The sequence below is a fragment of the Diprion similis genome, chromosome 5, assembly GCF_021155765.1.
Source record: "Diprion similis isolate iyDipSimi1 chromosome 5, iyDipSimi1.1, whole genome shotgun sequence".
NCBI lineage: Eukaryota > Metazoa > Arthropoda > Insecta > Hymenoptera > Diprionidae > Diprion > Diprion similis.
This window is the reverse complement of record NC_060109.1, coordinates 6,604,063-6,615,981: the sequence shown is the minus strand read 5'-3', so window position 1 is coordinate 6,615,981 and position 11,919 is coordinate 6,604,063. Positions and strand designations below refer to the sequence as shown.

The following is an 11,919-nucleotide window of genomic DNA, read 5'->3' as shown; positions in this document are numbered from 1 at the left end:
CCGTGTGACCGGCCTAAGCTGACTTAACGTGGATATGTTGGTTCTGGATCACCGCGTGTGTGTCCGTGTGAGGTGTGTGCGTGTGTGTGTGTGTGTGTGACCGTGGTTCTCAACCTGCGGTTCTCAACCCCCGCGGATCTCAACCCCCCTGAGTGTTATCATCAGTGGTTGAATACCATCGCGTGTGATTACCATCAGAGAGTGCAATGGTAAGTAGAACTCCGTTCAGCTGCATCTGGCCAGCTGTTCAATTAATACACCGAGGCGGATTTTAACTTCCACATAAACCTGTCCTCCAAAATTACCTTGTTTTCACGAAAAACTTACAATGTCGCCCGAGTAACCCCTTCGCATAAACCTGTCGGTTTTTCGCGATTTAGCGCATCCCAAAATAACAGCGCATACAATGTCACCTGGCCAGCAGCCCAATTTCAATGCATCTACTCCCACCCGCCAACAAAGTTGCAGTTATTTCTAACAATGTAACGTGCACCTCGCGAATCTGCTATTTCTACATTCGCCTACCCTTATTAGCACACAGTCATCAGAGATGCACTTCCCCGCACCCGCCAAATTCATACTATAAAGCGCATAGTCTTGCTGCAGATGCTTACAGTCTAATTATTGCACCGCATCACGATCATGTACTCCGTAGTCACAATCTTCGGCTTCATCACCCTAGCGGCTGCTCGACCGCTCGGTGAACAAGTATCGTCGAACTTCAGTCACCTCGACGTCTCCTATCACTCCCCGGACGCCAGGATGCATGGTGATGGAAAAGTTGTACACATTGACGTTAGTGAAAGCATCGATCCTCACAAAACCACGATGAAATTCAATCGTACTTTTGCCGGAGGTAACTATCACCTCATTACTATACCCTTTTTGTGCACACCTTAAAGCAATTTTTTTATTACCCTCCACAGCACATTTTGCTACTGCCCACAAACTTCTACACCGCCCAACAACAACAACAATTTCGACCACCTCACGATGTGAGTATTCTCAATCTTCAACCCACGCAAGTCTTTTACCATGTTTTATGCGTAATGTAAGCTATCACCGTTGTAGCCCGAACTGTGACATCATCGACTACTGCGTCAACAATCATCGCAGTGCCAAACGGCACCACCCCAATAATCACCACAACCACCGAACCCGCCGGTGAGTCCTAATTATCAACTTTTGAGTGCAGAAGGTCTAGCAAAAATTTGATATTATACCAATCTTATTTTTTCAGAGTCAATCGAAAAACCTTTCACCATCGCCTCTTACTTTCGTACTCTCGTTACGATCAAAATCAACTCGAAACTCAAGTTTATTATACGCTCATTCCAAAAACTGACGAATCATTTTAATCTAGATTGTGACAATTCAACAGAGGACCAGACATCACCCCCAACGACGTTCACTCCCATCCAAACAACCACCATCGAACCAGAGCGCAATGTATCAAAACCTGAAAACGCCACTGTCGTCATACAACAACTTATGGAGCAGAACCGTAGATTAATGGATTATATCTCCAGACTTAAAATGAATCAAACATCCACACCCGATCAAAATTAATAATTTGTTCACCTCCCCTATACTGTAGTCATATTCTAGCGGGATTGATTTTTACCGCTCATTAACTTTTAGTTCGTGTTCCAGCCGTTTTTTACCGCTCAATAACTTGTAGTCCCTGTAAAAAATTAATAAAAACAATGTAGTGTTATGATATGTCTTTATTTCGTTGTGCAATATATACATATACTGCTTGGTATTATTAAATCCAAACTATCCTTACACAATCCACAATTCTGCGGTTGATTTGGCCAACTTGATGCATCTTCAGCGCTGCTATAAGTCGTATGACGTATAAATGCCAATCCATCCTCTACCGGTATATCATAAGCATCCGCACAACCTGGACACAACAGCTGTTCATCAGTCTCGTACCCAGCAGTCACCAGACAAAGTCTCTTCATTCGTTTGGTAAGCGCACCAATTTCTACCGATCTTACAAGCACATGTTTGCTGCATCGCTCATCCTCGGACTCATAATCGCTCGTATTTTGTTCCACCATGATAATCTATCTAGCATTTTTTTTCGCAACGACGTTCTGATACCGTTCCCCACCGCATTCGCTTAACCCTGGCCATTCAAAAGGCTACCCATGTCAATACATTATTACCATGCAATTATACAACGCTTCTCCCTCCACTCCCCTCATACAATATAAAATGTTGCACTGCTATCTCGCATCCCTACAATGTATTACTACAAGTTCGTCGCATATCAGTTCTACGCTTGCGACATATATCAAGGTGATAATCGATTCTTTCATCCACCAATTTTTCTTAACGTGTGCCATCAGTGCTACGAACAAGTCATACGTGACCAATCAATCAGACCGCAATCTCTAGGAACCGCATATTTCAAATCAACGTTCAACAACTTGATTGATTTTCCTCAATACTGTCACAAGTGTCACATTTCCCTGCTCACGCAATCTGACGAGCCGGCTCACTGTGAACCACACATCCCATTACAGCCATCAGTGATATACAGATTCGAAGACATTGAGTGGGAACCGATATACTTTTTTCACCAGGATCTCTCCATAGTCGATGAATATATTTACGTTAGAGCTGCTAATGAGAACTATAGCATAATTGCTAATACTGTGCGCGAAGAGTAGCTGCGAGTTGAATCGCACATTGTATGACGAGTGCTGTTCATAAAATTTTCGAAAATTTTTTGGAGGCACAATGCCAAACCGGTTCGACGAGTTTCATAACGTAATTGATAAATTAGACATTGCATACCAGCGACTCACTACGGACTCCAATGAAGATCTCACTTCGCAGTGGAACACTATTAGTCTCACACTTCTAAAAACCCTCAACGACTTTTACAGAGATCGAATCACCAGTTTTCGCGATAAACGAAAGATTCAGACTCTTATTGTTAAATTGACCTCTCAACGTGCTGTGATAAACCCTTCAATTCGAGGTGGTTCACACGACGCTCCGGCAATTCAATGGGATGATTTGGAATCTGCGTTCGAGAAGCGTTTGATCACCGGGGTAATCACCAACTTTCGAATCAGCGACCTAAAACTATTCCTAACAGCTGCATACACCGTTATTTTCGACAAACTCAACACATTGCTTCGCCAACATCACCATCTGAAAGTCAACACCACGCTATCTGCAACTTTTGTTCTGGATGTGAAATCCGAAACAAAATTCTTTAATACGAAGAATGCTACTCTCCAAACAACCTTCAATCCGGCGGAATGGTACGACGAGTATGTTGCATCACCTCTACTTGCTCAAATCGAAGAATTTCAGGAGCGCGATAGTGGCTGGGCCTTGATTAGTATAGATAATTTATTAGTTAACATTAACAAGTATGAGCCGCTGGTAGGTTCGATGTGGATGGACTTGCCGAGCGATATTAAGGTGAAAAAAGCGGTTGTTAATGTTCAAAATGCCGATAACGCCTGTTTTGCTTGGGCTTGCGTATCCGCTTGACATCCTGCTGCAACAAACGCAAATCGAGTAACTTCCTACTCCCATTACAATCAAGTATTCAATTTCACTGGTATCAAATTCCCGACAAAATTGAATGACATAACAAAATTTGAAAAACTCAATAATATTTCCGTGAATGTATATATTCTGGAGAAACGGGGCAAGCGGCATCAAGTCTCATCACTACTCATCAGTCGGCATGAAAATCCAAGTATCTAACACATCAACTTGCTCATGCTACACGATGAAAACCTTGATGATGAATTCTCCCATGAAAGAACACACTTCTGTTGGATTAAAAATTTATCGCGACTAGTCAATCATCAATTGAATGCACGTACGAATGCAATCCATGTTTGTAATCGATGTTTACATTATTTCTACTCCGAATCAAAATTGCTCGTGCACAGGCTTGATTGCAGTCCAGATACACCTTGTAAACTCACGCTTCCAGATCAGTCCAACAAGTGGTTAAAGTTTAAGAATTACTCGAACAAAATGCAAGTACCATACATAGTTTACGCAGATTTTGAGTGTTTGTTGGAGAATTCCTCACAGTCTTCTGAATCATCGCATACGAAGATATATCAGAAACATGTACCATATAGCGTAGGTTATTATTTTAAATGTAGTCACGATGAGTCGCTGTCATACTACAATTCATATCGAGGTGTCGATTGTCAGAAATGTTTAGCCCATCAATTACACGGAATCGCAGTTAGGGTAGCTGAATACTTCAATCAAAAGAAACCTATGTATTAATTGTCCGGTCAACAACAGACTGAATTCGAAAACGCTGAAGTATGTCACATTTGCGAGCTAAAATTTGTGCATCCAAATGATCGCGTGGAGGATCATTGTCATGTTACAGGACTATATCGCGGGCCTGCACATTTAAATTGTAATCTGAATTACAAACTGAATCGCACCGTACCCGTTGTATTTCACAACTTGAGTGGTTACGATGCACACTTCATAATCGGTGAATTGGCTAATATTAAATCATCCTCGCTCAGTGTTCTTCCAATTACCAAAGAAAAGTACATAGCATTCACTCAGACGTTTCACAGCCTCGCCGTAAGACTTCAATTCATCGATTCTTATCGACAGATGAGTTCGAGTTTAGCCGAACTCAGTTCTTACCTGCGACACAATGATTTAACGAATTTGGAATGTCAATGCCCCAACGCCACAGATTCGCAATTCAATCTTCTAACCTGCAAAGGGATATTTCTGTATGATTACGTGACCGAAGTTGACCGACTGAACGAACGCTCATTACCCTCGAAAGAATCATTTTATAACGTATTGAACGACCAAAATATTGAAGACGAAGACTATGCTCATGCACAGAACGTTTGGTGTAGTTTTAATATCACAACATTGGGCGAGTATAGTGATTTGTATCTGAAAATTGACGTCATGCTCCTTGCAGACGTCTTTCAAAATTTCCGCGATAATTGCCTCCGAATATATAAGCTAGATCCAGCACAATACTGTACTTTACCTGGTTTTACTTGGGATTGCATGCTTTTCCACACAAAAATTCATCTGGAATTGCTCACGGACGTTGATATGCTGCTGTTCATTGAAGTAGGCTTGCGTGGAGGATTGAGTCAATGCTCGAATCGATACAGTAAAGCAAATAATAAATACATGACAGACTACAATCCACAGTTGGAAACCAAATCATTGCTCTACTTGGATGTAAATAATTTATATGGTCGGGCGATGTCTCAGTACCTGCCTTGTAGAAATTTTGAATGGGTGCATCGAGTACATGATTTTGATTTCATGCACGTCGGTGAAGAGTCTGATGATGGATACATATTGGAGGTAGATTTAGAATACCCCGCCAATGTTCACGTATTACATCAAGACTTACCCTTTTGTCCAAATCATCAAGAACCGCCCGGTGGGAAAACTCCTAAACTTTTAGCTACGTTGCAGAACAAGACACGTTATGTTATACATTATCGTATTTTGCAACAGTGTGTGAAAAACGGTTCGATATAGCGTAAAATTCATAGAATATTGCAATTCAAACAATCAGCATCGTTGAAGAGTTATATTGATTTGAACACGACGTTAAGAGCCAAAAGTGCCAACAAATTCGAACAGAATCTATACGAACTGATGAACAACGCGGTATTTGGTAAAACAATGGAAAATGTTCGTAAATATTCAGACGTCAAGTTAGCGCAAAAATGGCATGGACGTTGCGGTGCCAAAGCACTGATATCGCAACCAAATTTCCACAGTCGAAGTATATTCGATGATAATTTCGTTGCGATACAGCTGAACAGGCTCGAAGTGATATTTAACAAACCAATTTACGCCGGAATGACCATTCTAGATTTATCCAAAATTTGCGTATACGACTTTCATTATTCATTTATGTTATCGACGTTGAAATCAAATTGTAAGTTAATGTTTACCGATACGGACAGTCTTATTTATGAAATAAAATCTTGCGACGTTTATGAATTCGCAACAATATTGACAGATTCGCCACCAGCGATTATCCTGCGGATAATATTTATAAAATCCCTCAGGTTAACAAAAAAGTTGTAGGACTAATGAAGAATGAGAGAAATGGCGAAATAATGACTGAATTTGTCGGATTGCGATCCAAAATGTATGCGACGCGAATGGATGACAATAAGATCGTGAAGAGAGCAAAAGGTGTGAAAAATAATGTATTGAACCATCAAATAACTTTCGAAAATTATCTCGACTGCCTTAACCAACACGAGAGTATTTCAAAAACGCAGCGGACCATTCGTTCGATTCTGCATAAAGTGTATTCAATTCGACAATTGAAACTTGCTTCAAGCCATCACGATGATAAGCGGTATTTACTACTCGATAGTACAGACACGTTACCCTGGGGGATGGTAGAAATTACACCATCTGTATAGAAATAATATTCATTTAACAAAAAATATAGACATGATGTGAATAAAACGACTCAATGCATTGTCTTTATTTATCCAAGAATTGTGTGATTTATCTAGACCCAACCACTTCACAAACACCTTATCACCTTTCTTCTTCAAAACTCTCTCCACTAAATATATGTCTGGATATTTCACGGAATGCATTTCTTGTTCATAGAAACCCCCCTGGATTGGGTTCGACTGCTGATCTATCAGAATATAAGTTCGCGGATTTGTGTTTTGTACTTTTTGAATCTTGAAAATTTCGGTCAACCAATATGGCGTGTAACCTTTCGCGAATATCGTCTTGTACTTGCCCACTCTCACGGAATCTCCTACTTTATATTTTGCTGGCTTAACTTGTTTAAAGTTGCTGTAGACTGTTGCGAGTAACTGGTTTGCATTTTTACGATTCACTTTTATCGGTGCCATACCCGTGGTACTATGTTTGCGCTTATTGTATTCCGCCACCAACTGTTGTATATTATCAATCCATTTGTATGATCCATTCAGGCTGAATGATCGCCACATTTTATCCTTGAGTGTGCGATTCCAACGTTCTATGACCGATGCCTTCATAGCGTTGTAGGTTGAGTAATGGTTGATGTTGTGCTTTTTCATTGACTTTTTAAATTCGACATTGAAAAATTCTTTACCATCCTCCGATTGAAGATTCTTAGGTGAACGACCGCTTTGAATAACTTCTTTAAATCCGTCGACAACCGATTGAGCACTCTTATTTTTCAGTGCCACAGCCCACGCGAATTGGGATAACACGTCGATGACCGTTAGAGTGTAATTAAAATTTCGATTTATTCTGGCATACTGCCGCATTTCGACCAAATCCGCTTGCCACAAGTCATCAAAGCCTTTCACGATCACTCTTCGGCGCTTAAAGTTACGACGAGCCGGTGCATGTAGCTCTCTGACCAGCTGTATTTTCTCCCTACTCATTTTTCAAACAATAATATTAGCTTCGCGTAATTTCTCCACTATTGAGATAATCTCATTCGTGTGAGCCGTGTTACCAGCAGCCTCGGAACGACTCAATAACCACAACCTGTCCACCAACTCGTTTGGATCATCCCAATATGTATACACTAATCGAGAATTCTTTCGCACGATATGTTTACTGCTGTTGAGACCTTCACCGAGTGCCGAGCGACTTGGAAATAACTTGCGTATGATGTTCCGATATTTGTAGGATTTATTACCGCATACTTGACCAGTTTTAAGATAGCCTCTTTTGTGGGCATTTGTAGAATCTATGATGTCGCGATATTCACGAAGATCATCATCTGTGTGAATATCTTCGTCGGGGATTTTCTTAAACATGAGTTCCAATATACCTGGAGTTGCTTTGAATCGCATGTTTTTAACATAAAAATGATCCAGCTCAAATTCAATCGGTGAGTCACCAATCATGAAACCAGGGGCTCCATCATTGTTCACAAATCTTATTCCGTAAACCGAATCCATTGTATTTGCCGTATCGCGAATTGAATTCATTATATAATTCTTGGCCAAAGTACCAAAGTTTTCCTCGAACGCGCGTTCCATATGCGTTAAAGTATCAGGGTCAGCCATTTGCTCCATCAACGCCGACCGCGGCGATTCCATATGAGATTCGATGACTGGCGTCGTGTGAACCGTTTCACGCAAGATGGGAATAGTTCGCTCAATCGTAACGTTCGCGTCATCTTCAATATCACTGCTTTCACGCGTATTGGGTGCAGATTTCTCCAGACCCCCTCTGCGTTGAAACAATTTCCTGATAAGCGATTGACTCGGTTTTCGTATGCGATATTCTGAGTTTGGAGTCTGTTTGTAATAGTCCCAAGCCATACTATTATCCAATTCATCATCATTTTCAGCAAACACTTCAGGCTTCATAGCATCCGCTTTGAACTCAGATGCCTTTGCTATAGCAGTCAGCGGCTCAACAATCGGTTTAAAAGTTCTCTCCATAGCTTTGCTGTCGGCTATGCGATCAGTTTTCAATGCTTGATATTTCTTCCTCACCGCATCGCTTGCTTCCACTATCTTGCGCTTCAAATCGGTCTCAGATTTCGTTGTCTTCAGCATACTTAAAGATGTTATGGGCACACATTCAGACGTAACACTGTAACCTCAGGCGGGTTACATCACGTTTTTATGATAAATTCATTGAACCCTCTGCGATATCGACCGGAATTCATGGGACTATCTTCATCAATCGTAAGAAATCCATACTTCGAACGCCAACAGATGGAACATAATTTTTCAAATTCAGCATACTTCATATCTGTATTCACATGATCATTGAATACATGTCGCAAGTTCTTAGCGTCTTGTTTGAAGAGAATTATGAAGTTTGCATTGTCACGAATCAGATGTTTGGGGATTCTTGTGTATGTTTGACAGAGATAAAAACAATCAACTGATTTATGTCGACCCATGCAGAAATATTCCCTAACCACACCCTGCTTATCACAGGCAATATCATCGAAAATAAAAATCGTGTTCGGCTTGGATTGCTCCACCGGAATTACGTCGCAATTGTTGGAATAGGTAAGATGGGACACACCAGGCACACGATTCAAGACCTTGCGTAAATATTCATATTTTGGCTGCGTCAAAGACTTGGAATATATGTATACATTCCGGAAACGTAATCCGTTGGGATTAATGAGAAGGCTGATAACTACGTTGGTTTTTCCACAATTGGACGGTCCGCAAATAATACTTCTTACGGATGTTGGTAATAGTTTACCGTGACGATTAATTTTTGACACATGTTGCACATCGTTTTCCAAATTTTTGATTGGTCAAGTGACGGACTGTTTCATAAATTTTATGTTGTTGCATGAGTCTCAGTGGGCGAATACATACTGATCAGTTGTTTTCCGGACGCTTGATAGCACACATGCCCAGAGGAAGAGGAATGTTAAATACCGCAATCAATAATTTGCCCATTGAGCTACATCTACCGGGTTATCAGTTCTGCGGTCCTGGAACACGTTTGCAGCAGCGTCTTGCCAGCGGTCGAACGGGGGTGAATTTGTTGGACAAAGCCTGTCGAGAACATGATATTGCCTATGCGAAAAGCAAAGATCTAAAATTTAGACACGAGGCTGATAGAAGGTTGGCTCGGGCAGCGTTGCAACGCAGTCGTGACAAGGGAGCAAAGTGGACAGAGCGTGCAGCAGGTTGGGCAGTTAACAAAACCATGCGTGCTAAAGTCAAACTTGGTATGGGTATTAGAAAACCGTTGGTACGTGCTGCTATGACATCTGCACGTCAGGCGGTGAAAAAGTTCAAACCGACGGACAAAGGGAGCGCGATACGCATAGCGCTTAGAGCAGCGAAACAGGCAATTGGAGGGGATAAGAAGAATGTTAAATTGCCAAGAGTGTTGAAGGTTGCAAAGCATGGTGGTTTTCTACCACTATTAATACCCATATTCGCGGGGCTATCGGCCGCGGGATCGTTGGTAGGTGGGGCGGCCGGCATCGCTAAAGCAGTAAATGATGCGTCGAGCGCGGCTAAAAAATTGGAAGAAAACCAACGTCACAATAAGACAATGGAGGCTATCGCATTGAGCGGACGTGGTAGAGGACTTCATTTAGCCCCTTACAAGAAAGGATGGGGGCTATTCTTGAAATCAACCAACAAGCTAAAAAAAAACTCCGAAATGTGAAACTTCCGCGAGGGGTTACTACAGACCGTGAACTGTGGAAATTTGCCAAAAAGATGAAAATATCACATTTCCGGGGTATTTTCATGCGGAACAATTTACCGAAACGAATCAGAGTTCCCTCCCATTCTCCTCCTCAACGTCTTCGCACGCGGTTTCTCCTCCTTGTGCTCCTTCCAGTTCGGAGGGGTCCCGATTACCGCTGTGGCTGACACTTCGCCCTTTGACGGAGTCGCCCAGCGGGCGGTGGCCCCTCCGCCCCCCGTTGCGTTCCTAGCTGAGTAGGGCGTGACGGCTACTTCCTGTAGGTGCCAGGCAGAACAGAGCTCCAGCGGAACCGTCCCATCCCGCCACCAAGAGGCAGGGGCCAGGGAAGAAGAAGAGGCGTACGGGGCGATACCAGCCAACCTAGTAAACCTAGCCCCAGCTACCTATCGCAACCTACGACGCCCCGTGCCCCCCCCCCCCCCGGCCCCACCCTGGGCGGCGGAAGGGAGGCCCGCCAGCAGCCTGACCCCCCGGCCCTTTCAGGCCCCTACCTTTGTGGCTAATGACCCACCCTACCCGTGTTCGCCCTCGTCGCGTTCTCTAGCGCGTGGGCGCCCAGCCCGTCTACGTCCCGATAGCGTTACCGAGTGCTGTCGCTCCCTTTCTACCCGTTCCTTGGTAGCTATTACCTGCTCTGCAAAGCGGGTAACCGCTGCCTATCCCTCTTCTGACGCTACCATTCCCCGGATCACCCCGTCAAGGGTGAGATCGTCCCCAATGGTCTCGCGTAGGGCGTTTCTCTCCCCCTCCCAGGCGGTACAGTCCGCTAGCGTGTGGCTTGCTGTGTCCACCGCCCCCTCACAGTGCCAGCAGGTCGGCTCCTCTGCTCTCCCGATCCTATTTAGGAATTCGGCGAAACAGCCGTGACCTGTCAGCAGCTGGGTCACCCTGAAAGTGAGGTTGCCATGTCTCCTGTCAGGCCAACCCTCCCAGTTTGCCGGAATAGCCCTTCTCAGCCTGCTACTGGGGAGGCTTGGCCCTTCGAGAGACCTTCTCCATCTCTCCCGCGCTGTCCCCAGCTCTTCCTCCTTGATGGCCTTGGAGAGCCCCTGAGACCATGTCCCATCCCGTGGGGAGCGGCAAATCCTGGCGAACGCCCGTGAGTACGCCCCGGTCACCAGGTAGAGCGGAGGTGATCTTGCCAGGAGCGTCACTGCGGTAAAGGATGCTGTCCGGTATGCCGCGACGACCCTCGCGCAGATCCTTCTTTGGAACTTTTCAATCCCCCGCCTGATCGGTTTCGACGCTTCTGCGACGTCCCCCCACACGGGTGCCCCGTATAGAAGCACAGAGGACATTGTGCCTCTATAAAGTCGGCGCCTCGCCTCGGATGGCCCCCTCAGGTTGGGCATCAGCCGCCCTAGCGCCCTTGTCACTGCACCCAGCCTAGCGTCCAAGGCTTGAAAGTGCTCCCTAAAGGACAGGTGCGGGTCCAGCCGCACCCCTAAATATTTCATCGATCCCATCAACGGTACGACCTTTCCACCGACCCTAACGTCCGGGGCGGTCACGATGCCTCTCCTTTGTTTCCGCCTGAATAGGACGGCCTCCGTCTTGGCCGCTGCCACCGCTAAGCCGAGGCGCGCTATCGCCCTACATACCCTTGCTATTAAGGTGTTCGCCAGGGCTACCGTCGACGATGGCTCCTCTGCGGAGCTTAACACTAGTGTGTCGTCTGCGTAGCAGACCACAGCACAGCCCGTCTCCATCCCAATCCGCAGTACCTCATCGAAG

At 44.3% G+C, this 11,919-nt stretch overlaps 2 protein-coding genes across 2 annotated transcripts; both read left to right on the top strand.

Moving 5' to 3' along the window:
• The first annotated feature begins 642 nt into the window (after positions 1-642).
• Positions 643-1,597, top strand: LOC124406257. Its single transcript, XM_046881611.1, has 3 exons — positions 643-856; positions 927-995; positions 1,364-1,597. Exons 1-3 carry the CDS (start codon positions 643-645, stop codon positions 1,567-1,569), a joined length of 489 nt encoding a protein of 162 aa, XP_046737567.1. The 3' UTR covers positions 1,570-1,597.
• A 2,159-nt stretch (positions 1,598-3,756) lies between these two features.
• LOC124406256 lies at positions 3,757-6,443 on the top strand. Its single transcript, XM_046881610.1, has 5 exons — positions 3,757-3,859; positions 3,977-4,131; positions 4,303-5,482; positions 5,576-5,828; positions 6,029-6,443. The coding sequence occupies exons 1-5, from the start codon at positions 3,757-3,759 to the stop codon at positions 6,441-6,443; spliced, it is 2,106 nt and encodes a 701-aa protein (XP_046737566.1).
• The last annotated feature ends 5,476 nt before the right edge of the window (positions 6,444-11,919 follow it).

What these genes read in the sequence shown, in the direction of transcription:
- LOC124406257 (XM_046881611.1), top strand. Translation starts at nt 643, where the DNA reads ATGTACTCCGTAGTCACAATCTTCGGCTTCATCACCCTAGCGGCTGCT. An exon ending in CAATCGTACTTTTGCCGGAG is followed by an intron (nt 857 to 926) that starts GTAACTATCACC and finishes TACCCTCCACAG; the next exon opens with CACATTTTGCTACTGCCCAC. An exon ending in AATTTCGACCACCTCACGAT is followed by an intron (nt 996 to 1,363) that starts GTGAGTATTCTC and finishes ATTTTAATCTAG; the next exon opens with ATTGTGACAATTCAACAGAG.
- LOC124406256 (XM_046881610.1), top strand. Translation starts at nt 3,757, where the DNA reads ATGCTACACGATGAAAACCTTGATGATGAATTCTCCCATGAAAGAACA. An exon ending in CAATCATCAATTGAATGCAC is followed by an intron (nt 3,860 to 3,976) that starts GTACGAATGCAA and finishes TCACGCTTCCAG; the next exon opens with ATCAGTCCAACAAGTGGTTA. An exon ending in TACGTTGCAGAACAAGACAC is followed by an intron (nt 5,483 to 5,575) that starts GTTATGTTATAC and finishes TCAAACAATCAG; the next exon opens with CATCGTTGAAGAGTTATATT.